General features: G+C 40.3%; 2 protein-coding genes across 4 annotated transcripts in view; both read left to right on the top strand.

Moving 5' to 3' along the window:
• Positions 1-6,470, top strand: part of LOC110494279 (sodium-coupled neutral amino acid transporter 3) — a 74,737-nt gene extending 68,267 nt beyond the window's left edge. For 2 of the 3 annotated variants that reach the window (XM_036950363.1, XM_036950364.1), the window contains exon 17: positions 5,484-6,470. In XM_036950363.1, the coding sequence (XP_036806258.1) occupies positions 5,484-5,588 (105 nt within the window). In that variant the 3' untranslated portion in view covers positions 5,589-6,470. The remainder of the gene's footprint in view (positions 1-5,483) is intronic. The other variant, XM_036950365.1, reaches the window with a different exon arrangement.
• A 16,143-nt stretch (positions 6,471-22,613) lies between these two features.
• LOC110494281 (guanine nucleotide-binding protein G(i) subunit alpha-2) overlaps positions 22,614-27,083 on the top strand; it is a 111,858-nt gene continuing 107,388 nt past the window's right edge. The window contains exons 1-2 of the mRNA XM_021569224.2: positions 22,614-22,837; positions 23,365-23,508. Of these exons, the coding sequence (XP_021424899.1) occupies positions 23,391-23,508 (118 nt within the window). The 5' untranslated portion in view covers positions 22,614-22,837; positions 23,365-23,390. The remainder of the gene's footprint in view (positions 22,838-23,364; positions 23,509-27,083) is intronic.

Raw genomic sequence — 27,083 nt, forward strand, 5'->3', positions numbered from 1 at the left:
GATGGTATGTTAGCTAGCTGGCTATGACTTTCCAACACAACACAGTAACGTTAACTTTTCCAAGTCAAGGTAAGCTTTTGGTATTACAAATGTATTGCCACCGAGGTCTGCCAGTGTAACTGCTTACTGACTGTACGCTAACGTTACTGCATGATTGTAGTGGGTTTACTAACGCGTTAGTCCTATTAGCTATGCTGTCTATGACGTTACTTTAGCTAATATGGTGACAACGAAGTAGGCTGTTAGAGGTTTGGCTTGGAAAGGTTTTCTCACCTGGACGCATACAGCTGATTTGTTGTGCATTGAAGTCCACAGGCAAAGGGAAAATAAGCAATACAACATGGCTGTTATGAGAGTGAACCCTGTTTATGCGTGGTCAGGGGTGTATTCATTCTGCAGATTCTGTTGAAAAACGTTTCTTAAACAGAAGCAAATGAAACAAAACAGGGATAAAAGTACCTGAATTTGTCCAATAGAAACTCTTGTTTGCAACTGTTGGACAAATGATTACATCCTATATCAGCTAGATGCAGGCAAGAGTGTGCAAAGCGGTATTGAATGTCACTGTCTGTCGCCTCAAATTTGTCTCTCAACCTGTGTGCACCTACGTTGTAAACGTTCATTCATAGGCTAGGTTGTAGCAACCTCATGATGGGTATACATCATTGAACTGGGTGAATGGAATATGAATGAGAGTCATCCATTATGCTATAATAGAAATTAGGCCATGCTCATGAAAAACAATCGGCCTCCTTCATGTTAAACGGCACTGACCACCATGGTCTAAGATGGGGAGGGGGTGGATTCTTCTAAGCTAACATACAGTGGGGCAAAAAAGTATTTAGTCAGCCACCAATTGTGCAAGTTCTCCCACTTAAAAAGATGAGAGAGGCTTGTAATTTTCATCATAGGTACACTTCAACTATGACAGACGAAATGAGAAAAAAAAATCCAGAAAATCACATTGTAGGATTTTTTATGAATTTATTTGCAAATTATGGTGGAAAATAAGTATTTGGTCACCTACAAACAAGCAATATTTCTGGCTCTCACAGACCTGTAACTTCTCCTTTAATAGGCTCCTCTGTCCTCCACTCGTTACCTGTATTAATGGCCCCTGTTTGAACTTGTTATCAGTATAAAAGACACCTGTCCACAACCTCAAACAGTCACACTCCAAACTCCACTATGGCCAAGACCAAAGAGCTGTCAAAGGACACCAGAAACAAAATTGTAGACCTGCACCAGGCTGGGAAGACTGAATCTGCAATAGGTAAGCAGTTTGGTTTGAAGAAATCAACTGTGGGAGCAATTATTAGGAAATGGAAGACATACAAGACCACTGATAATCTCCCTCGATCTGGGGCTCCACGCAAGATCTCACCCCGTGGAGTCAAAATGATCACAAGAACAGTGAGGAAAAATCCCAGAACCACACGGGGGGACCTAGTGAATGACCTGCAGAGAGCTGGGACCAAAGTAACAAAGCCTACCATCAGTAACACACTACGCCGCCAGGGACTCAAATCCTGCAGTGCCAGACGTGTCCCCCTGTTTAAGCCAGTACATGTCCAGGCCCGTCTGAAGTTTGCTAGAGAGCATTTGGATGATCCAGAAGAACCATACCTACTGTGAAGCATGGGGGTGGAAACATCATGCTTTGGGGCTGTTTTTCTGCAAAGGGACCAGGACGACTGATCCGTGTAAAGGAAAGAATGAATGGGGCCATGTATTGTGAGATTTTGAGTGAAAACCTCCTTCCATCAGCAAGGGCATTGAAGATTAAACGTGGCTGGGTCTTTCAGCATGACAATGATCCCAAACACACCGCCCGGGCAACGAAGGAGTGGCTTCGTAAGAAGCATTTCAAGGTCCTGGAGTGGCCTAGCCAGTCTCCAGATCTCAACCCCATAGAAAATCTTTGGAGGGAGTTGAAAGTCCGTGTTGCCCAGCAACAGCCCCAAAACATCACTGCTCTAGAGGAGATCTGCATGGAGGAATGGGCCAAAATACCAGCAACAGTGTGTGAAAACCTTGTGAAGACTTACAGAAAACGTTTGTCCTCTGTCATTGCCAACAAAGGGTATATAACAAAGTATTGAGATAAACTTTTGTTATTGACCAAATACTTATTTTCCACCATAATTTGCAAATAAATAAATTAAAATTCCTACAATGTGATTTTCTGGATTTTTTTTTCTCATTTTGTCTGTCAAAGTTGAAGTGTACCTATGATGAAAATTACAGGCCTCTCTCGTCTTTTTAAGTGGGAGAAATGGCACAATTGGTGGCTGACTAAATACTTTTTTGCCCCACAATGTAATTGTTTTAAGAAGATCATACAAAGATTCCTTTTGCTATTTCATTTAGAATGTAAGACCCCTTGTAGTATCCCACTAAAATAAAAAAGATAAATTATTTGATGAAAAAATGTTTTGGGCCTTACTGCTATTAGCCCATCCAAATGCATTGAATAACAGACTCACTACATGGAACAGAAAGTCTCCCCCCCCAAAAAATGTAAAGGAAGTTTGTTTTGAAGTGTCTCCACTACATCTGAGTTATTTAACCCCTTATTTTTGGCAGTAAACAGTCTCCATATTTACTTTCATATATACATTTTTTCAGCTGGTACCGGGGGACCTTCAGACGAGTCTTGTGAGGCCTTTCCATAGAGGGGTCATAATAGTTCTTAGGCCAAACCATTCGGAAGTTACAGAAGATTTTGTGAGAAGAACGATTTTCGGGATGCCTCATGGTCTGACAAACTCTAGCTCTGTCGCCTTTTATCGTAGATGTGGAAGTGCATCAAGTGGATGCGGTGGATTGAGACGCATCCAATGCAATAAAACGATATCTGTAGCTTAAACTGACAGATTTTATGGGGATATTTTTATTACGTTAATTAGATTTCCACCGGGGGCAGACGTCGACCTTAGGGGGTTAAAGATAATACATTTTTTACACACATGACATGTATTTTTTATGTCTGTAAGTATGGGCATGTGGACAATTAAGCATAAGTGCACATAATAGAAGGAATTTGGGTAACACTTTATAATAACTCAATGTAATAAAGCATTTATAATGGATTAGTAAATAGTTAATTCATAATTTAGTAATCATTACTCCCACATTTGTAAATGTTAGTAAACTAATCACAGATTTATAAACAACTTTTATAGTGTTAAACAAGGATTCATAAGATCATTCATCTCGGACAAGGTGACTTTTATCAATATATTTGGCTCTATTTACTCTCAGATTTGAAAATGATAACTAGCATCAAAGTATACATCATGCAATACTACAAATCCCTGCAAGCTCTGGCAAGTTATCTCTCACTGACACCTTTGCTAACAGGTATTGTGTCAATTTAAAACTTGCACAAGAAATCTCACAGAATTGTGAATTTAAAGAAATGTATTCATTACTACATTTAGCTAATATTAGATAGTTAATCCAGAGATTCTTACTCGATACGGCAGTCTTGTCCAGATTATCATGGCATTTGTAGTTCTTTATGATAGCCACATTAGCAGCTAATTAGCGTTTCATTTTTGGGAGCAAATACAGGCAAATATATTGATAAAAGTCACCTTGTCCAAGAGATAATAACACGGTTATCAAAACGTCATGCCAGGGTGATCCTACACGAATCACAGCCATTATTTAAATTTTTTTTCTAAAAGACAGCTAGGGTGTAACGACTCATACTGTGGTACTCTATCTCGGTTAACCCAGAAATAAAATATTGCATCATTTGTTCAGCTGCGCCTGCGTGATTAAATTCTGGGTCCATACGTGTGTAGAATTTGGGAGTTCCGGTTTGCATTTCACATTTACTCCATAGCCTTAAGTGTCCTTGTTTGTGCTGCTCAATTGGTGTGTTTTGAGTGGTGTGACCGGTAGAGACGCTTGAGAGAGGAGGGTCACGTGTGTTTGTAAAGCAGAGGTTCCTGGTTCGAGCTCGGTATGCACCAAAATCAGGAGTAAGTGGTACTCAGCAGTGTGACATCCTTTACAGAGGTGAATAGTGATTTGAATTTACAGTTGCCCTCAGCTCAACGCCAGGGTCATTGTTGAATACATTTGAGGGGTGAATGTAGCACATGGAGAGGTGTGAAATGTCCATGTTTGCAATGCTCTATTGCTAGCTTTTGAGTGGTGCGACCGGTAGAGACGGTAAAATGTGTTTGTGAATCAGATGTCCATATAATCCAGTGATGAAAACCCAAATACCCGAACTACTGCTGCTCTTTATCCTACGCATTCCATCCCGTCTCGAACGATTCTTCGGTTTACAAGCAGAATTTGTCCACGAGAGATTAAGAGCAGACTGCTTATGAGGTAAGGAAATAAATAAATATCTGAATAAATGATTTTTCCATTACGTTTAAAGAGTTACTACCTACGTTTAAAGAGTTACTACCTTCAGAGGCCCAGTAAAGGTGCCACCAAACAAAGCCACGTGTGAAAATAGTCTGCGGTTAAAAGACTGAAGCACAGGAAGTGTTTAAATGTTATACATGTAACATTTCTACCTGCAAATCAGACATGTAAAATCTCCACCTAGATCACATTTCAGTAGTAGGAATAAAGGAATAAAAATCCACTCGAGACAAAATGGCCGGTCTGGACAGCTGTTGTGTGTAACTACATCTCCATGTTTAATGATTAGTTTGTGTTCTCCAGGTTGACAACATTAGCAAAACTTTCACATTAGAACTCTTCCTTAAGCCCTTGCAACAGTTGTTTCACAACAGGTTTTGTGAATTAAATGTTCAACATGTTTCCTTTAACATCCTGTGTTGTGTGCTTATTCTTTTACCATTGATTTGTTCTGGGCTATTTTGAGACCTGAAGGAGCATCGGGTACTGCTGAAACGTCTACCAATGTCATGTCCATCTTTTTGTGAGAAATTCCACTGGTCACTCAAAACATTTATAAAGTATAAATAGCACACATTTCAGACGAGGCCACTCATAAATATACGTAACTAATGATTAGTAAATGGTTTATAAGGACCTATATTAATGAACGGAGTAAATATTAATAAATGATAAATAAACTATTTACTAATCCATTATAAATGCTTTATTATGTGGAGTTATTAAAAAGTGCTACCGGAATTTGACTCTGAGCTTTCAATTGGATTAGAATATCTACAGAGAGAGTGCCTGAAGATTATGTGCTGAAACAATGTTTGAAGTGCTAAATATAGATGATGCAGATTAAATGTATTCACTCATCCATTCAGTATTCATTTGAAATATGTTCTGAGTGGGTAATGCAGTTTTAATGTCATGCCACACTAATATCATAATTCACGTAAAGAAATTGGTACACAGGACCCAGACTACAATAATGGTGGTTTAATCACTTTGAGTGCATGAAGGCTGAAACTAAGTGACAGAGTTATCAACTGTGCGCATTACCTCTCTCTCACTCTCCCTCTCCTCTGCCTCCCTCTCTCTCGTAGGCTGCCTGCTTCGCTGGAATAGGCTTCCTGTTTATGGTAATGAGCCTCAGCTTTATCCTCATTGATTGGACGTCGGGGAGTAGCAAAGCCAGCAGCGGTCATTAGGCTGCTTCTATAAGTCTTCTGATTTTATATTGTAAATCTAGACCTGTATTGTATTTTCTCTGTGTTGTCATGGATCATATTTAGTAGAAGATGCACTATCTCTTCCTCCAGAATGAGTGGGCCATAGTGTCTAGAGATGGGGAATTCAATCTTCTGGAGGTTTCTGCTCCCCATTGGACTGCTTCTCACTCAAGGTCCATGGAATTGTAGCCCCAGCCAAACTGTGTATAGAGGGAAAGGCCAACATACTTTCCTGGGGAAGACGATTGTGCATTAGAAACAAATGGAAAGTCATGCTGGCTTGCTGAATCTGCCACCACCTCCCATTCCAGCCCAGCCCTGCGCTCCAGACCAGACCCATAATCTATTACCCTATAAACGTGTAATCTGTCAATCACAGCAAGAATCTAACTGCCACACTCTAGTCTAGATAACCACATAGCTTTCAGTAGGGGAGAAGAAGACACAACAGATCGTTGGAGGCTGGGCAGTTCTTTCCTATTTGTAGGCCAAGTCTACTGTGTTAAGTTATTGATGTAGTTAGGTCATGGCAATATTCGGTACAATAGCTGAGGGAATGTGGCATTAAAAGCTATTGGACAGAGGCAGAGCGGTGGTTACTGTGGCAACGTCCAGTGACCCGTGCTGGTGTTGTCACCCCGGTGGCCAGATGCTGTCCTTAATCTACACGCTCGGCTTCATTCCTCACAGATATCAGAGGATGGAACCATGCAACTGATATGCAACTGTACAGTGTGTGCAGTCTTATGACTCTACCATTACAATACAGTATGATATATATACAGTATCAGTCAAAAGTTTGGACACACCTACTCATTCAAGGGTTTTACTTCATTTTTACTATTTTCTACATTGTAGAATAATAGTGAAGACATCAAAACTATGAAATAACACATATGGAATCATGTAGTAGACAAAAACGTGTTAAACAAATCAAAATATATTTGAGATTCTTCAAAGTAGCCACCCTTTGCCTTGATGACAGCTTTGCATGACAGATTTCAAAAAGGCTTTACGGCGAAAGCAAACCATACGATTATCTGAGGACAGCACCCCATCATACAAATACGTGAAATCATATTTCAACCAAGCAGGTGCGACACGAAATTCAGAAATAACGATATAATTCATGCCTTACCTTTGAAGATCTTCTTCTGTTGGCACTCCAATATGTCCCAGAAACATCACAAATGGTCCTTTTGTTCGATAAACTCCGTCTTCATATCCCCAAAATGTCCATTTATTTGGCACGTTTGATTTAGAAATTCACTGGTTCCAACTCGCCCAACATGACCTCAAATTATCTAATAAATTACCTGTAAACTTGGTCCAAACATTAAACAACTTTCGTAATCCAACTTTAGGTATCCTAAAACGTAAATAATTGATAAAATTTAAGACGGAATATACTGTGTTCAATAGCGGATAAAATCAACGTGGAGCACGCAACAAACAGAGTACACTTGGCTTGACACACAGAAAGGAAAGGGCTACTTCTTAATTTCTCAAAGGAAAAATATCACCCAATTACTAAAGACTGTTGACATCTAGTGGAAGCCATGGAAACCATGGAAGCCATAAATCTAGTTCCCCATAGAAAACTAATAGAAAACACAGTCACCTCAATTTTTTATTTCCTGGATGGTTTGCCCTCGGGGTTTCGCCTGCCAAATAAGTTCTGTTATACTCACAGACACACAATTGTAACCGTTTTTGAAACTTTAGAGTGTTTTCCATCCAAATCTACCAATTATATGCATATCCTAGCTTCTGGGCCTGAGTAGCAGGCAGTTTACGTTGGGCACGCTTTTCATTCGGAAGTGAAAATACTGCCCCCTATCCCAAAGAGGTTTTAACTGACTTGCCTAGTTAAATAAAGGGAAGAAAAAAAAAATTGGCCTGTTGAAAATGATAGTCAAACTAAGTGCAAACCAGATGTGATGGTGTATCGCTGCAGAATGCTGTGGTAGCCATGCTGGTTAAGTGTCCCTTTAATTCTAAATAAATCACAGATAGTGTCACCATGCTTCATGTGGGAACCACATATGCGTTCATCTACTCAGTGTCTCACAAAGACACGGCAGTTGGAACCAAAAATCTCAAATTTGGACTCATCAGACATATTTCCACTGGTCCATTGCTCGTGTTTCTTTTTATTGGTGTCCTTTAGTAGTGTTTTTTTTGCAGCAATTCGACCATGAAGGTCTGATTCACGTAGTCTCCTCTGAGTAGTTGATGTTGAGATGTGTCCGTTACTTGAACTCTGTTAAGCATTTATTTGGGCTGCAATCTGAGGTGCAGTTAACTCTAATGAACTTATCCTCTGCAGCAGAGGTAACTCTGGGACTTCCTTTCCTGTGGTGGTCCTCATGAGAGACAGTTAACTCTAATGAACTTATCCTCTGCAGCAGAGGGGTAACTCTGGGACTTCCTTTCCTGTGGTGGTCCTCATGAGAGACAGTTAACTCTAATGAACTTATCCTCTGCAGCAGAGGTAACTCTGGGACTTCCTTTCCTGTGGTGGTCCTCATGAGAGACAGTTTCATCATAGCGCTTGTTGGTTTTTGTGACTGCACTTGAAGAAACTTTCAAAGTTCTTGACATTTTCGGCATTGACTGAGCTTCATGTCTTAAAGTAATGATGGACTGTCGTTTCTCTTTGCTTTTTTGAGCGGTTCTTGTCATAATATGGACTTGGTCTTTTACCAAATAGGGCTATCTTCTGTATACCACCCATACTTTGTCACAACACAACTGATTGGCTCAAACGCATTAAGAAGGAAAGAAATTCCACAAATTAACTTTTAACAAGGCGCACCTGTTAATTGAGAGAATGCCAAGAGTGTGAAAAGCTGTCATCAAGGCAAAGGGTGGCGACTTCGAAGAATTTCAAATCTCCAATATACCTCCAATATATTTCTTTAACACTTTTTTGTTTACTACATGATTCCATATGTTATTTCATAGTTTTGATGTTTTCACTATTATTCTACAATGTAGAAAATAGTAAAAATAAAGAAAAATCCTGGGATGAGTAGGTGTGTCCAAACTTTTGACTGGTACTGTATATACAGAGATACAGTGCCTTGCGAAAGTATTCGGCCCCCTTGAACTTTGCGGCCTTTTGCCACATTTCAGGCTTCAAACATAAATATATAAAACTGTATTTTTTTGTGAAGAATCAACAACAAGTGGGACACAATCATGAAGTGGAACGACATTTATTGGATATTTCAAACTTTTTTAACAAATCAAAAACTGAAAAATTGGGCGTGCAAAATTATTCAGCCCCCTTAAGTTAATACTTTGTAGCGCCACCTTTTGCTGCGATTACAGCTGTAAGTCACTTGGGGTATGTCTCTATCAGTTTTGCACATCGAGAGACTGACATTTTTTCCCATTCCTCCTTGCAAAACAGCTCGAGCTCAGTGAGGTTGGATGGAGAGCATTTGTGAACAGCAGTTTTCAGTTCTTTCCACAGATTCTCGATTGGATTCCGGTCTGGACTTTGACTTGGCCATTCTAACACCTGGATATGTTTATTTTTGAACCATTCCATTGTAGATTTTGCTTTATGTTTTGGATCATTGTCTTGTTGGAAGACAAATCTCCGTCCCAGTCTTAGGTCTTTTGCAGACTCCATCAGGTTTTCTTCCAGAATGGTCCTGTATTTGGCTCCATCCATCTTCCCATCAATTTTAACCATCTTCCCTGTCCCTGCTGAAGAAAAGCAGGCCCAAACCATGATGCTGCCACCACCATGTTTAACAGTGGGGATGGTGTGTTCAGCTGTGTTGCTTTTACGCCAAACATAACGTTTTGCATTGTTGCCAAAAAGTTCAATTTTGGTTTAATCTGACCAGAGCACCTTCTTCCACATGTTTGGTGTGTCTCCCAGGTGGCTTGTGGCAAACTTTAAACAACACTTTTTATGGATATCTTTAAGAAATGGCTTTCTTCTTGCCACTCTTCCATAAAGGCCAGATTTGTGCAATATACGACTGATTGTTGTCCTATGGACAGAGTCTCCCACCTCAGCTGTAGATCTCTGCAGTTCATCCAGAGTGATCATGGGCCTCTTGGCTGCATCTCTGATCAGTCTTCTCCTTGTATGAGCTGAAAGTTTAGAGGAACGGCCAGGTCTTGGTAGATTTGCAGTGGTCTGATACTCCTTCCATTTCAATATTATCGCTTGCACAGTGCTCCTTGGGATGTTTAAAGCTTGGGAAATCTTTTTGTATCCAAATCCGGCTTTAAACTTCTTCACAACAGTATCTCGGACCTGACTGGTGTGTTCCTTGTTCTTCATGATGCTCTCTGCGCTTTTAACGGACCTCTGAGACTATCACAGTGCAGGTGCATTTATACGGAGACTTGATTACACACAGGTGGATTGTATTTATCATCATTAGTCATTTAGGTCAACATTGGATCATTCAGAGATCCTCACTGAACTTCTGGAGAGAGTTTGCTGCACTGAAAGTAAAGGGGCTGAATAATTTTGCACGCCCAATTTTTCAGTTTTTGATTTGTTAAAAAAGTTTGAAATATCCAATAAATGTTGTTCCACTTCATGATTGTGTCCCACTTGTTGTTGATTCTTCACAAAAAAATACAGTTTTATATCTTTATGTTTGAAGCCTGAAATGTGGCAAAAGGTCGCAAAGTTCAAGGGGGCCGAATACTTTCGCAAGGCACTGTATATATCTTTTTTTTCATTCTTTTTTTGATAAAGAAAGATTGGGTATGGACTTTTCAGTCTATCCTCAGCAACAGTATTAAGGCTAGCATTTCACATTGGTGTGTCTCTTCGATATGTGCACTGAACTATATCAGAATAGCTTTTTCATGGTTCGAAGACGCGCTCTGATGTCTAAAATGGAAGGAAAGCCTGGCTATGAGCTGCCTCCTCAGTATGAGAGTCTGTTATCGAGGTGTTGGAGGTGGAGGGTACTGTTAACCTCATCCGGGATCAGTGGGGGTGTATATCTCTGCATCGTCATGTTTTGATATTGAGATGGCTCACTGATCTAGGACCAGTGTTCTAAGTGTAAGAGGAGGCTCTCTACCCAGGTTTGTTGTTATGCTGTTTCTGAACATTTACTAAGAGTAATCAGAGATAAACAAAAAAAATATTTTTAAAACTCACAGGGTCAATTCATTACGTGGAGAATCAAGGATGGCGTGTGTAAATATAGTTATTTCCAGGACAAGCCCGTTTTTGAGCTTGGTCCCTAACTAAAGATTAGTCTAGTGACATGGTGCCATGATGAGAACACAATGTGATGTCAATGTCTCTCTAACATCCCTGCAAAGTAGGTGGTTAGTTATAGCACTGTCAGCTGATAAGCACAACTTTTTCCGATAGCCAATTAATCAATTGACATGCAAACAATTTATTTGTAAGATTCTCATACATTTTATAGATATGATTTTAACGGACTACCCTTTGTAATAACCATCTATGAACATGTGTCTAAATCCTAAGTACGTTATATAATCCTGTGTATGTTACATTACAAAAATATATGTATTTACGGTCTAACATGGTACAAGGATGTTTCCTCCAACTACTTGAAGCTCTTTCTCTCCTGTTCGGTGTCTGCATAGTGCTCAGCAGTCCTGCAATGATTTAAGTGTGAACATGGTGTGTGAACATGGTGTATGTCTGTTCATCTGCTTCAATATGGAAAGAACACAACTGTGTACAGTGGATGTACTGTGAGGATTGTAAGTGTGTCCATGTTGTTGAAATGAAGCATGGATGTATTGTATTTGAATTGTGGTACTTATACACTATATTGTATTGTGAAACAATCAAGGGATTCATTAACCATAAGTGTAACTGAAGTGTTGATCTCTTATCATTATGCAGTATTTAATGAGCATGTAAGATTTAAAAGCCTGACTGAACCTTTCATAATTTCAGACTAGAGTGTTGTCAGGTATGAGTGGCACATAATTTCTGGTCAGTTTTTTAAACATACCTGTCTGCCAACTCCTTGTGTTGAGCAGGTTTGATAGATCAGGTGAAATGTCCCTTGTCTCTCTCTGTTGTTTTGCTTGTGATGAAGTTGCAGATTCAACATTACATACAGTGAGTGCTGTAATATTGTACACGAGTATTGTATCATTGTTCTGTCAAACCTAGTTGTGAGGGCAAAAAAAGTCCTCTCTCAATCAATCATTGATCAACTCTTCCTCAGAGAATGATGACCATTCTGCATGTTCCAGTATATAGAGAGACTGGTCAGTATCAGCCAGCTCAGCTCTGCTCTCTCTGTCTATTACTCATTTATGTCATAGCTTAACAGATGATTCTGTTTCCATTTAGATAAAGATCAATGTTTAAAGTCAGATATTTTAACAACATGTTTGTGTTATTCTGATGCCATATACAACTGTTACTGGTATATTATTCTGGGGCGGCAGGTAGTCTAGTGGTTATAACGTTGGACTAGTAACCGAAAGGTTGTAAGATCGAATCCCCGAGCTGACAAGGTAAAAATCTGTCATTCTGCCCCTGAACAAGGCAGTTAACCCACTGTCCCTAGGCCGTCATTGAAAATAAGAATTTGTTCTTAACTGACTTTCCTAGTTAAATAAAAATGTAAAAAATCTGTGACATACAGTATCAGCCCTTAAAAATATAATTTATTAGCACCAGGGGGCGGCATTGTAAAAGTGGCTGATCTGATACCTTGACTAGTCTGGTAACTTGCTCCATACAGTATCAAACTCTCATTTCCTTGTGTGATTTAATGAAATTGGTATATGAGTTTATAACAACTTTAATGAAATATTGACTTCGGCCAGCATTTATAAATAATGTATATAAATGTAAACCCTTTTCATTCAACATGCATATCTAGTTTGCATAATGTAAATAGCAGGTACAGTTTTAGTTTGATAATTAAAAAGATAAATGTAATCATTTTTAAAGTGCTTTTAAACCTTTTTGCCCTTCCTTTTATGTCTTTATTTTCTTGTATATCAATATATTTGAATACATTGCTGGCAGTAATTGTACTGTAAACAGTGTTGCAATAAAAATAATAAAATAACATTATACTTTTGGATTTTTCATCATCATGATTTTGGAACTTCTAAATAGGTCCTATTGCACCAAATACAGTGGGGCAAGTAAAAGTATTTAGTCAGCCACCAATTGTGCAAGTTCTCCCACTTAGAAATATGAGAGAGGCTTGTAATTTGCATCATAGGTACACTTCAACTATGACAGACAAAATGAGAAGAAAAAAATCAGAAAATCACATTGTACAATTTTTAATGAATTTATTTGCAAATTATGGTGGAAAATAAGTATTTGGTCACCTACAAACAAGCAAGATTTCTGGCTCTCACAGACCTGTAACTTCTTCTTTAAGAGGCTCCTCTGTCCTCCACTCGTTACCTGTATTAATGGCACCTGTTTGAACTTGTTATCAGTATAAAAGACACCTGTCCACAACCTCAAACAGTCACACTCCAAACTCCACTATGGCCAAGACCAAAGAGCTGTCAAAGGACACCAGAAACAAAATTGTAGACCTGCACCAGGCTGGGAGGACTGAATCTGAAATAGGTAAGCAGCTTGGTTTGAAGAAATCAACTGTGAGAGCAATTATTAGGAAATGGAAGACATACAAGACCACTGATAATCTCCCTCGATCTGGGGCTCCATGCAAGATCTCACCCCGTGGGGTCGAAATGATCACAAGAATGGTGAGCAAAAATCCCAGAACCACACGGGGGGACCTAGTGAATGACCTGCAGAGAGCTGGGACCAAAGTAACAAAGCCTACCATCAGTAACACACTACGCCGCCAGGGACTCAAATCCTGCAGTGCCAGACGTGTCCCCCTGTTTAAGCCAGTACATGTCCAGGCCCGTCTGAAGTTTGCTAGAGAGCATTTGGATGATCCAGAAGAAGATTGGGAGAATGTCATATGATCAGATGAAACCAAAATATAACTTTTTGGTAAGAACTCAACTCGTCGTGTTTGGAGGACAAAGAATGCTGAGTTGCATCCAAAGAACACCATACCTACTGTGAAGCATGGGGGTGGAAACATCATGCTTTGGGGCTGTTTTTCTGCAAAGGGACCAGGACGACTGATCCATGTAAAGGAAAGAATGAATGGGGCCATGTATCGTGAGATTTTGAGTGAAAACCTCCTTCCATCAACAAGGGCATTGAAGATGAAACGTGGCTGGGTCTTTCAGCATGACAATGATCCCAAACACACCGCCCGGGCAACGAAGGAGTGGCTTCGTAAGAAGCATTTCAAGGTCCTGGAGTGGCCTAGCCAGTCTCCAGATCTCAACCCCATAGAAAATCTTTGGAGGGAGTGAAAGTCCGTGTTGCCCAGCAACAGTCCCAAAACATCACTGCTCTAGAGGAGATCTGCATGGAGGAATGGGCCAAAATACCAGCAACAGTGTGTGAAAACCTTGTGAAGACTTACAGAAAACGTTTGACCTCTGTCTTTGCCAACAAAGGGTATATAACAAATTATTGAGATAAACTTTTGTTACTGACCAAATACTTATTTTCCACTATAATTTGCAAATAAATTAATTAAAAATCCTACAATGTTATTTTCTGGATTTTTTTTTCTCATTTTGTCTGTCATAGTTGAAGTGTACCTATGATGAAAATTACAGGCCTCTCTCATCGTTTTAAGTGGGAGAACTTGCACAATTGGTGACTGACTAAATACTTTTTTGCCCCACTGTATGTCCCTTTTGATGGCACTATGTACTAAATAAACCTATAATAAACCTATTTCTTCATACTGTGGAAGAAAATAATTTAACAGTTGATGTTCATCAAACAGACACAAATCACACACATTCTGTCCCATCGCCTCTATTTTAAGCAGTGCTGCTTACTTCTCCCAGGCAGATTGCTCACTGAAGTATGATGATGATGCATTTATGTTCATGTGAAAATGCACGCTGGCCTTAACTGACACTGTATAGTTGCCAATGGTGACAATGAATCACTAGGTTTCAACAGATCACTAACTTGTCAAAACCCCTCCATCAATCAACAAACACTTATTTTATACTTCAATATTGGAACAGAATATCGGAACAGTGTGTTGGTGTTGAGAAGCTATACGAATTCATGGATTTGAAAACAAGATTAGTCTATCCAGTCTGTGTCACATTAGGCTGTGATTGGGTGTCCAATTGGCAGCGCACAATTGGCCCAGTGTCATCCGGGTTTGGCCGGGGTAGGCCGCCATTGTAAGTAAGAATTTGTTCTTAACTTACTTGCAGAGGTAAATAAAGGTTAAATAAAAAATATATATATATATATCTCAATGTATTCTTTGGCATGCACTGTAATAGGTTTTGTTCCATTCAGATGGCATTTTACAAAGAGAGTATCATTTTGAACTACACTTTTTGTTTTAAGATTGGCTTGGCAGGGAAACAATTAAAGTACATTTCGACAAAGCAAAAAATAGCCCTGTTGTAATGAGCCATCATCAGACAGTGAAAGATCATTCTGCCCAAGATGTGGACACATTCGATACAAGTGTGTTTCTTTTATACTGTCTATTATGAATAAGTTAATTTCATTACTTCTCCAGCAATTGTCAATACCGAAATGTAATTAACTTTGAAAAGGGGCCTTGGGGATTAATGAGTGTAGGCTGCTGTGCTTAAGCTGAAGTGGCATGTCTTCTGTGCTGACAACAAGCTAACACAGCTACTCTGCTCAGGAGAGCTCATCAACTGGAATATTTTTCAGTCAAATATGGTTCACTAACATTCAGATACAGTCCCTGCCATATCAGTTGGCTGTGAGGAAATGACCAGTAGATAAATAATGCATCCTGAGTCAATTAATGAAAAGGGTTAGTATCTGGAATTTATGTTTTCATTCTGATCATACAGACTTGTGTGCACACCCAAGACCACAAGGGGACACCCAAGAGCCATAAGTGAGATGCTTACAAACTATGCATACCGTAAAACATAAATTAAACGTAGTCGTCCATCCCTTTTAATAGCCAGCCATTGGCACATATTTCCACAGATAAACAGCTGTTTCAAATAAACATCAGGTCTAAATAAATTGTTACGAGTGAACTTCAGTGAGTACCGTACAGATTACGCAAAAGAAGATTGCGGAGAGCAACATCATTGCCATGGATGAGACAGCTGTTTGGTTTGACATGGTCAGCTCAACTAGGTGGTGATACAAGGTGCAACAAGTGACAGAATGGACCTAATCATGTTTCAACTGGTCACAATAAACAGTGTGGTAGTCTTTTCAACATTTTATTGAGCAGAAGCTGTGTGCATTAAGGAAATAGACACCTGGCTCAAATAGAAAAATGTCTATAATAAGCACCGTTCAGTGATTGAAGCAAATAAACACCCCGGCTACTAATTTAAGTTTTATGGCACTGAATTTAGAGCTTTGACTAAACAAATACAGTAGAGTAATTTATTCTGTATCTATTTACAACTGTTAAACAATCAGAGCAATGTTGAAGCTTAAAATAAATACAAGTAAAAACTCAACAAAAAAAACTAGATAAACCTAAAAATGTGCATCTAGTTGTAAAGCCTGGAATCACTAGTATTATTTAATTTCCCCTACAACAATGAATTATGTTTTCAAGATGAAATAGAGTCGTGTAAGCAATTTTCTCTAATGAAATTGACCTTATCCTATTCATTGCAATGAGAAAAATGTAATCGGCAATAACGGATTTTTGCTAAATTAAATTAGATAACTCAAACTTAGAGTTAATGAGATATCAAATGAAAATGCTCTCAGTGTAACGGTTCACCTCGTCATCTGAGGAAGAGTAGTCAAGATCGGTCAGAACGTGACACTCAGTCATGTATTAAATGTTTTGATTTACAGTACCAGTCAGAAGTTTGGACACACCTACTCATTCAAGGGTTTTTCTTTATTTTTTACAATTTTCTGCATTGTAGAATAATAGTGAAGATATCAAAACTATGAGATAACACATGGGGAATCATGTAGTAACCAAAAAAGTGTTAAACAAATCAAAATATATTTTATATTTTATATTCTTCAAAGAAGCCACCCTTTGCCTTGATGACAGCTTTGCTCACTATTGAGCAACTCATCCCAAACCATCTCAATTGGGTTTAGGTCGGGTGATAGTGGAGACCAGGTTATCTGATGTAGCACTCCATCACCCTCCTTCTTGGTCAAATAGCCCTTACACAGCCTGGAGGTGTGTTTTGGGTTATTGTCCTGTTGAAAAACAAATGATAGTCCCATTAGGCGCAAACCAGATGGGATGGCATATCGCTGCAGAATGCTGTGGTAGCCATGCTGATTAAGTTTCCCTTGAATTCTAAATAAATCACAGACAGTGTCACCAGCAAAGTACCCACACACCATCACACCTCCTCCTCCATGCTTCATGTGGGAACCACATATGCGGAGACCATCCATTCATCTACTCAGTGTCTCACAAAGACACGGCGGTTGGAACCAAAAATCTCAAATTTGGACTCATCAGACCAAAGGACAGATTTTCACCGGTGTAATGTCCATTGCTCATGTTTTTTGGCCCAAGCAAGTCTTTTCTTCTTATTGGTGTCCTTTAGTAGTGTTTTTTTTTGTTGCAGCAATTCGACCATGAAGGTCTGAACAGTTGATGTTGAGATGTGTCTGTTACTTGAACTCTGTGAAGCATTTATTTGGGCTGCAATCTGAGTTGCAGTTAACTCTAATGAACTTATCCTCTGCAGCAGAGGTAAATCTGGGTCTTCCTTTCCTGTGGTGGTCCTCATGAGAGCCAGTTTCATCATAGCGCTTGTTGGTTTTTGTGACTGCACTTGAGGAAACTGTCAAAGTTCTTGACATTTTCAGGATTGACTGAGCTTCATGTCTTAAAGTAATGATGGACTGTCGTTTCCCTTTACTTATTTGAGCTGTTCTTGCCATAATATGGACTTGGTCTTTTACCAAATAGGGCTATCTTCTGTATACCACCCATACTTTGTCACAACACAACTGATTGGCTCAAACGCATTAAGAAGGAATGCATTCCAGGTGACTACCTCATGAAGCTGGTTGAGAGAATGCCAAGAATGTGCAAAGCTGTCATCAAGGCAAAGGGTGGTTACTTTGAAAAATCTCAAATACATTTTGACTTGTTTAACAATTTTTTGGTTACTACATGATATGTGTTATTTCATAGTTTTAATGCCTTCCCTATTATTCTACAATGTAGAAAATAGTGCAACAAAAAAAAACCTGGAATGAGTAGGTGTTCAAACTTTTGACTGGGACTGTATCTGTCATTGAACATGACAGCAGTATGGCGCTGACAGATGGTCACCTCACTTCGAGTTCTTAGAAAACAATGCAGTATTTTTAAAAATGTATTATTTCTTACATTGTTAGCACAGGAAATCTTAAGTCTTATTACATACAGCCGGGAAGAACTATTACATATAAGAGCAACGTCAACTTACCATCATTACGACCAGGAATACGACTTTCCCGAAACGGATCCTCTGTTCGGATCACCACCCAGGACAATTGCGCTAATTCTAGTAGGCGATCCAAAACAACGATGCCGCAGAAGGAGCAGACAAAGCGGCCGCCTGGCCAGGCACGTGCACATCGCACACGCTCCCGAGTATACTACTAGCCAATGTCCAGTCTCTTGACAACAAGTTAGATAAAATTTGAGCAAGGTTTGCATTCCAGAGAGACATCAGAGATTGTAACATTCTCTGTTTCATGAAACATGGCTCTCACGGGATATGTTCGGAATCGGATCAGCCACCGGGCTTCTCCATGCATCGCGCCGACAGAGATAAACACCTCTCTGGGAAAAGGAAGGGCGGGGGTGTATGCTTTATGATTAACGACTCAGTAATCATAACAACATACAGAAACTCAAGTCCTCCTGCTCACCTGATCTAGAATTCCTTACAATCAAGTGCTGGCCATTTTACCTACCATGAGAATTCTCATCAGTTATAGTCACAGCTGTGTACATTCCACATCAAGCAGACACCAAGACGGCCATTAAGGAACTTCACTGGACTACATGCAAACTGTAAACCATACATCCTGAGGCTGCATTTAATGTAGCTGGGGATTTTAACAAAGCAAATTTGAGAACAAGTCTACCTAAATTCTTTCAGCATATTGATTGCGCTACGCGCATGCGCAATAGCCTCGACCATTGCTACTCTAACGTCCGCGATGCATACAAAGCCCATCCTCCCGTCGGCAAATCTGACCATGACACCATCTTGCTCCTTCCGTCTAGCTCCTTCCGCAAAAACTCAAACAAGATGTACCAGTGACGAGAACCATTCAACGCTGGTCCGACTAATCGGAAACCATGCCTCAAGATTGTTTTGATCACGTAGACTGGAATATGTTCCGGTCATTCACAGAGAACAACATTGACCTTTACACTGACTCAATGAGTGCATTTATAAAGAAGTGCATTGGAGATGTTGTACCCACTGTGACTATTAAAACCTACCCTAACCAGAAACCGTGGATGGATGGCGGCATTTGCGCAAAACTGAAAACGCGATCCACCGCATTTAACCATGGAAAGTGGTATGGAAATATGTCTGTATATAAACAGTGTAGCTATTCTCTCCACAAGGCAATCAAACTAGCGAAATGCCAGTACAGGGACAAGGTGGAGTATGTGGCAGGGTCTACAGGAAATCACGGACTACAAAAAGAAATCCAGCCACGTCACGGACACCAACGTCAAGCTTTTAGACAAACTAAACACCTTCTTTGCCCGCTTTGAGGATAATACAGTGCCACCGTCACTGCCTGCTAAGGACTGCACCCCTCCGCCTCTCCTTCTGCATGGCTGATGTGAGGAAAACATTTAAACGTGTAAACCCTCGCAAGGCAGCTGGCCCAGACGGCATCCCTAGCCGCGTCCTCAGAGCATGCACAGATCAGCTGGCTGGTGTGTTTACGGACATGTTCAATCGCTCCCTATCCCAATCTGTTGTTCCCACATGCTTCAAGATGGCTACCATTGTTCCTGTACCCAAGAAGACAAACATAACTGAACTAAATGACTACCGGCCCATAGCACTCACTTCTGTCATCATGAAGTGCTTCGAGAGACTAGTCAAGGATCAATTCACCTACAATACCGGCCACCCTAAACCCACTTCAGTTTGCATACCGCCCCAACAAGTCCACAGACGACGCAATCGCCATCACACTGCACACTGCCCTATCCCATCTGGACAAGAGGAATACCTACTGTCATGACGTTGGCCTGGGGGTGGGTTTATGACAGTCATAAATACCTCTTCCCCCCTTTTTCCTCTCTCTACCCTACTGATGTTACATTTGCAAACCCCTTGGTTAACATAGAGATTCTGGGAACATCAGAAGGTGGGGGGAAATGAACTATATTCTGGTAATCCGACCAATTGAACATATGCGATGGTACTTACTGAATATGATGTCAGTTCGGTTGTCATCTGAGACATTCTCATCAATGATAAGATGACATAAACTCTACAGTGGAAAGTCTACACATCAGAGTTATCGGATTCACATGGAATTGTTGTTCAATTTAAATGTTTGAATATGAAATTATTCGTGATGGAATGAAATGTGATTTTAGCTTCTAAAATGTGAGAATTGTGTTTTCATAAGGTTAGGGCTCTGCTCAATCAGTGGCCCGCCCCTGTGAAGAGTCATGGGTTATAATACTTTTCAGACACACCCTTCTCGCTCCACTATATAAAGCCTTGACGAAAATGTAACCTCCTGTTCCGAGGATGTGCTGACGACGGTCCAATGTCAGAATGGTTCAGATAATAACTACAGAATGAAGCCAACATCAGCGTGAGTTTTGGTTGCGAATGGTATGAACTTTGAACTCTTATTCACTTCAGAAGTGATACCTCCTAGCCGTTGAGTTAGCAACAGCAGCTGCAAATGAGGGTTAGGAAGGAACAGACAGAGTATCCCGTCTATCACATAACGACGTTACTACAACGTATCCAATTGACCACCAGAGACATTCTTCAAAGGACTGGGTTTTGCAACACGGCCTTCCATCTACCACCAACCTACTGAAGGGCAGCTCAGAGTAAATATTTATAGCATTTTCCTTTTCCAAATGGGCGGTAATTTAGAATGCATAAGATACTGTATTTACGATAGCACAGCTTCTTCCTTTGTTACTCAGTCATCCCACTCTTTCACTCAAACCCAGCCCCTTTTCTTTTGTCATATCTGTTCCGCCCGCTAGGGACTTTTTCCTTTATGACGTAATTTGTAATCAAGTTATGATTAATTATGTGTATGTGTAATTCTGTGTGATTAGTTAGGTATTCAGTAAATAAATAATTAAACCCAATTTTGTATTGCTAATTCAACTTGTTAGCCAGGGTTCGTGAAGATAACCAAGAATTTACAACTTTCAGATGAGACTGAATTAAGATGACGATTAATATTGACTGCTATTGATGTAAAATATTACTAGGTCTTTAAGAGTTTATTCGGAAGATAACAGCTCTATAAATATTATTTTGTGGTGCCCTGACTCTCTAGTTAATGACATTTACATGATTAGCTCAATCAGGTAATATTAATTACGGTGAAATTATTTTATAGAATAGCATGTCATATCACTTAATCCGGCATAGCCAAAGACACGACACTATGTAAGAATGCTGTTCATTGACTACAGCTCACCATTCAACACCATAGTACCCTCCAAGCTCAATCATCAAGCTGGAGGCCCTGTGTCTCAACCCCTTCCTGTGCAATTGGGTCCTGGACTTCCCATTTCGCTGACTCTCAACACTACCCCACAATGGTGCGTGCTCAGCCCCCTCCTGTACTCCCTGTTCACCCAGGACTGCGTAGCCATGTCCTCCTCCAACGTGTGCAGACGAAACAACAGTAGTGGGCTTGATTACCAACAATAACGAGACAGCCGACAGGGAGGAGGTGAGGGCACTCGGAGTGTGGTGTCAGGAAAACAACCTCTCCCTCAACGTCAACAAAACAAAGGAGATGATCGTGGACTTCATGAAACAGCAGAGGGAGCACCCCCCTATCCACATCGAAGGGACAGCAGTGGAGAAGGTGGAAAGTTTTAAGTTCCTCGGCGTACACATCACAGACAAACTGAAATGGTCCACTCACACAGACAGTGTGGTGAAGAAGGCGGAACAGCGCCTATTCAACCTCAGGAGGCTGAAGACATTTGGCTTGTCACCAAAACCCGGACAAACCTTTACCGTATCACAGCAACGCCCTCAACCACAAGGCTCTCCAGAGGGTGGTGCGGTCTACACAACGCATCACCGGGTGCAAACTACCTGCCCTCCATGACACCTACAGCACCTGATGTCACAGGAAGGCCAAAAAGATCATCAAGGACATCAACCACCCGAGCCATTGCCTGTTCACACAGCTACCACCCAGAAGGCGAAGTCAGTACAGGTGCATCAAAGCTGGGACCGAGAGACTGAAAAAAAGCTTCTATCTCAAGGCCACCAGACTGCTAAGCAGCAATCACTAACTCAGAGAGGCTGCTGCCCACATTGAGAACCAGTCACTGGCCACTTTAATAATGTGATAACTAGTCACTTTATACAATGCACTCTAAATAATGTAACTTTAATAATGTTTACATATCTTACATTACTCATATCACATGTATATACTGTATTTTATACCATATATTGCACCTTGCCTATGCCGCTCAGCCATTGTTCATCCATATACTTACATGTACATATTCTCATTCAGCCCTTTAGATTTGTGTGTATTGGGTAGTTGTTGGGGAATTGTTAGATATCACTGCACTGTTGGAACTACAAGCACAAGCATTTCGCTACACTCCATTAACATCTGCTAACCACGTGTATGTGACAAATAAAATGTGATTTGATTTGAACGCAGGAGTGAGACTACAATTTCAGGGAAACACTACATTTTCCATGAAGCAAAGTAGGTGGGCGTTTTTCGCAACGGGCTGGCACTGCTAAATTGGGAGCATAGGGGATTGGGAGGTGACAGAACTGTCTTCGTTTTGTCCGCCAGACTGAGGAACTTCACCCTGTTACGGGTGTGGCTTTGTACGTGATAAATCTTTACGAAGAGAAGAATGCATAACGGCACTCACATACTTAACGACTAAATTAAACACAGAGGAAGAAGAGAAAATAGAATAGCTTCTTCACAGTGGGTATGTGAATTTTGGTTACATTGCAAGTTGGCAACGGAATCCATCTGCTCTGCCGTCTTCACAGCTGGAATACTTTTTACTGAAGTTCCGTGGGCCCATTTCCTTGCGTTGTAACCTGCGAGGCTAATCTTGAAAAGTGAACTTGACTGATTTTTTTTGACGCGCCTCAAAAGAAATTGTTGTTACTCATAGTGTCCGCGTAATGACAGACAAATTACTTTTCCGTATTGGCTTGGATAGCATATCACTGGGGTTGAAAAAATAGGCGTCAAATTTGGCTTTGGAATATTAAAAACGAATAAATAAACATCTGGAATAGAACTGAATTGGGACTAAATCGAAAAAAGTATTTGTTTGCTGGTTTGTGGACGAATCAAACTTATATCCTAGTCGTTTTTCTCAAAGGGGAAGTTTAATTTCTCAACCTCACAACACTGTTCTGGGAACGCTTTTTTTTTATTTAAACGCTCCCAGGCATACAGTCCTAAATAGGCAACATTTTTTGTGTGATATTGTCCGAAAAACAGCAGTCCTGAAGCGTGCACTTGGAACCATGGGGTGCACAGTGAGTCAGGAAGATAAAGCTGCACAAGAGCGGTCCAAAATGATTGACAAAAACCTTCGAGAAGATGGGGAGAAGGCGGCGAGAGAAGTGAAACTGCTCCTGTTGGGTATGTACCATCAAGCACTCCATTATAATGTCTGAATCCAATCGATGTAGAATCGCATGAACACTTGCTACATTGTATGCAGTTACGGTGTTGTGAGCTGGCGATATTTTAATTGAATTGTAATTTTGCGACCTAACGGGCGTTGATTAGTCTCAACCCAATCATAAGCCTCAGTTAGACTGTTGCCTAGGTTCGGGTTTTCGAGACTAGGCATCATGATGCATAGAGGACATTTTCGTGGTAAAGCTTCGAGGTCCAGAGTGTGCGCCGAGGACTAGGCCATGTATCCTGCGATGCTACCGAATCTCTCTCATTAACCATTTTGATGTACAGCTAGTTACATAGCCGCGTTTTTGTCTAATTTCATAGAAGGTTCTCTAGCCTCCAGTGCGCAACTGGAACAGAGTAGGCTAGTCAGAACCAGTAAACACAAATTTGAGCCCGCGCTCCTCCTGCTGTCATACATTAGGGGAATGCCTCACCACCAGAATTTTCTCAACTCTTCAAGTATTCGAAATAGAAAAGTCGTGCGTTGACAGCAAGTTGTCAAGATTTTATTACAGTCAAATAGCAGACCGTAAAAACGATCATATCCTAACATAAAATGACACCACCAATCTAGTGGTTTCTAAATGATACCAGCATAATGTAGCCTTCAGGCCCAGGCCTGAAATAATTATTAATCACTTAACAGTCTACAACCTAAGGTCTGAACATGTCAAGTATAATGAAATACTTAACTTGCAAGCCTTACCCAACAGTGCAGTATTCAATATCAAAATACCATAACTCATTTAAAAAAAAAAAAGTAAATACAATTCAAAACTGAAATGTGAGCTACAGTGCCAGTACCACATTTACAATGTGCAGGGATACTTTGACTCAAATACTGCAGTATGTAAATGTAGGCAGGGATTAGAAGAAATTGAATGGTAGCAGGATAAATAATAATATTGTAAGCTAAGGGAATATTTCTGATTTACTTTGATTGCTCTTCAGCTGTGCCTATTAATGATAACCACCTCATGGATGTAATGGGTTCTTCAAACCTCTCCAAGCAATGGCAGATCATTCACGGCATGTGTCAATGTAGGTCCTAATCGATAATGATTAACCGCAAGCAATAGACTCTGGCTTGCAGTTTTGCAGTCTGTGAAGTGCTCACTATGTTAGAGAATTGAAACATTACAAATATCTTTGGTTGGCTCCATTTTATTCTGTTGTCTGTACTCTGGATCTGTTCATTTTGCCCCTCTAACTCATAACACCCCCACTTGTTGCAATCAGCGTAAATCTCAAGGTTGCGTCAAAGCCGATTTGATAGTGACTTTGGTTAGTCAGGTTCTTCGGTAATACCAGCATGTACAAAAACGAGCTGTGTCCACCTTAGGGCACTGTAATAAAGTTTAATTAACGTGGTGTAAGTGTGTGTGTTTGCGCTTTCAACTGAACTGAGTGTGACGGAGTAGGGACTGTCATGACAGACAGTCATTTGGATCGTCTGATTCTAGTGCCATGACTTCTCTGCCAGTTTTATTTTTTGACTGAGGTCATATCATAGCCACCCTCTTAACCCCCCCATGCTGAACAGTGACAGTGAAGTCTTGCTTCATGTGCACTTTGCTCCCATTCTCTATTGTTTTGACAGAAGCACAGGGCTCCTGTTAGGAATATGTTGGAGCCCAAACAGCTAGCCAAAGCATGTGCTTGAGCCAAAACCAAATACTCTGTTAATGTCCTGATGAATGGTGATCGGCGTGAGCGTCAGAAAATAAGCTTATGACTCTAAATGCTTCCTGAGAACTGAAAGATGAGCTAAGAGGGAATCCTGGCATTACCTTGAAAATAATGACGTTACATTGATTTTAGAGCTTTTTAATGGAAATTCCAAAGCCGAAAAGGGTAAACGTTCAATTGCCAAAACATTGACAATATTCCATTGTCTCTGATAAGGTCCACATTGGGTAGACAACAATAGAAAAATAGGTGATGATAAATAAAATACTTCAGTTATGTATATTACTTAGTTTTTATTTGATTACTTTAAGGAATGAAAAATAAAGTAATCATCTCATATACAGTGGGGCAAAAAAGTATTTAGTCAGCCACCAATTGTGCAAGTTCTCCCACTTAAAAAGATGAGAGGCCTGTAAGTTTCATCATAGGTACACTTCAACTATGACAGACAAAATGAGAAAAAAAATCTGGAAATTCACATTGTAGGATATTTTTAATGAATTTATTTGCAAATTATGGTGGAAAATAAGTATTTGGTCACCTACAAATAAGCAAGATTTCTGGCTCTCACAGACCTGTAACTTCATCTTTAAGAGGCTCCGCTGTCCTCCACTAGTTAGTTACCTGTATTAATGGCACCTGTTTGAACTTGTTATCAGTATAAAAGACACCTGTCCACAACCTCAAACAGTCACACTCCAATCTCCACTATGGCCAAGACCAAAGAGCTGTCAAAGGACACCAGAAACAAAATTGTAGACCTAAACTCAGTTTTTCACAATTCCTGAAATTTAATCCTAGTAAAAATCCCTGTCTTAGGTCAGTTAGGATCACCACTTTATTTTAAGAATGTGAAATGTCAGAATAATAGGAGATAATTATTTGTTTCAGCTTCTTTTTTTTTTTTTTCATCACATCTTCAGTGGGTCAGAAGTTTACATACACTCATTTAGTATTTGATCGCATTGCCTTTTAAATTGTTTAACTTGGGTCAAATGTTATGGGTAGCCACTAAGTTGGGTGAATTTTGGCCCATTCCTCCTGACAGAGCTGGTGTAACTGAGTCAGGTTTGTAGGCCTCCTTGCTCGCACACGCTTTTTCAGTTCTCCCCACAAATTGTCTATAAGGATTGAGGTCAGGGCTTTGTGATGGCCACTCCAATACCTTGACGTCCTTAAGCCATTTTGCCACAACTTTGGAAGTATGCTTGGGGTCATTGTCCATTTGGAGACCCATTTGCGATCAAGCTTTAACTTCCTGACTGATGTCTGAGATGTTGCTTCAATATATCCACATAATTTTCCATCCTCGTGATGCCATCTATTTTGTGAAGTGCACCAGTCCCTCCTGCGGCAAAGCTCCCCACAACATGACGCTGCCACCCCGTGCTTCACGGTTGGGATGGTGTTCGGCTTGCAAGCCTCCCCCTTTTTCCCCTCCAAACATAATGATGGTCATTATGGCCAAACAGTTCTATTTTTGTTTCATCAGACCAGAGGACATTTCTCCAAAAAGTACATCTTTGTCTCCATGTGCAGTTGCAAACCGTAGCCTGGCTTTTTTATTGAGGTTTCAGAGCAGTGGCTTTTTTCTTGCCGAGTGGCCTTTCAGGTTATGTCGATATAGGACTTGTTTTACTGTGGATATAGATACTTTGGTACCAGTTTCCTCCAGCTTCTTCACAGGGTCCTTTGCTGTTGTTCCGGGATTGATTTGCACTTTTCACACAAAAGTACGTTCATCTCTAGGAGACAGAATGCATCTCCTTCCTGAGCGGTATGACGGCTGCGTGGTCCAATGGTGTTTATTGATTGTACAGAAGAAAGTGGTACCTTCA

This window comes from Oncorhynchus mykiss, chromosome 17 (genome assembly GCF_013265735.2).
Source record: "Oncorhynchus mykiss isolate Arlee chromosome 17, USDA_OmykA_1.1, whole genome shotgun sequence".
NCBI lineage: Eukaryota > Metazoa > Chordata > Actinopteri > Salmoniformes > Salmonidae > Oncorhynchus > Oncorhynchus mykiss.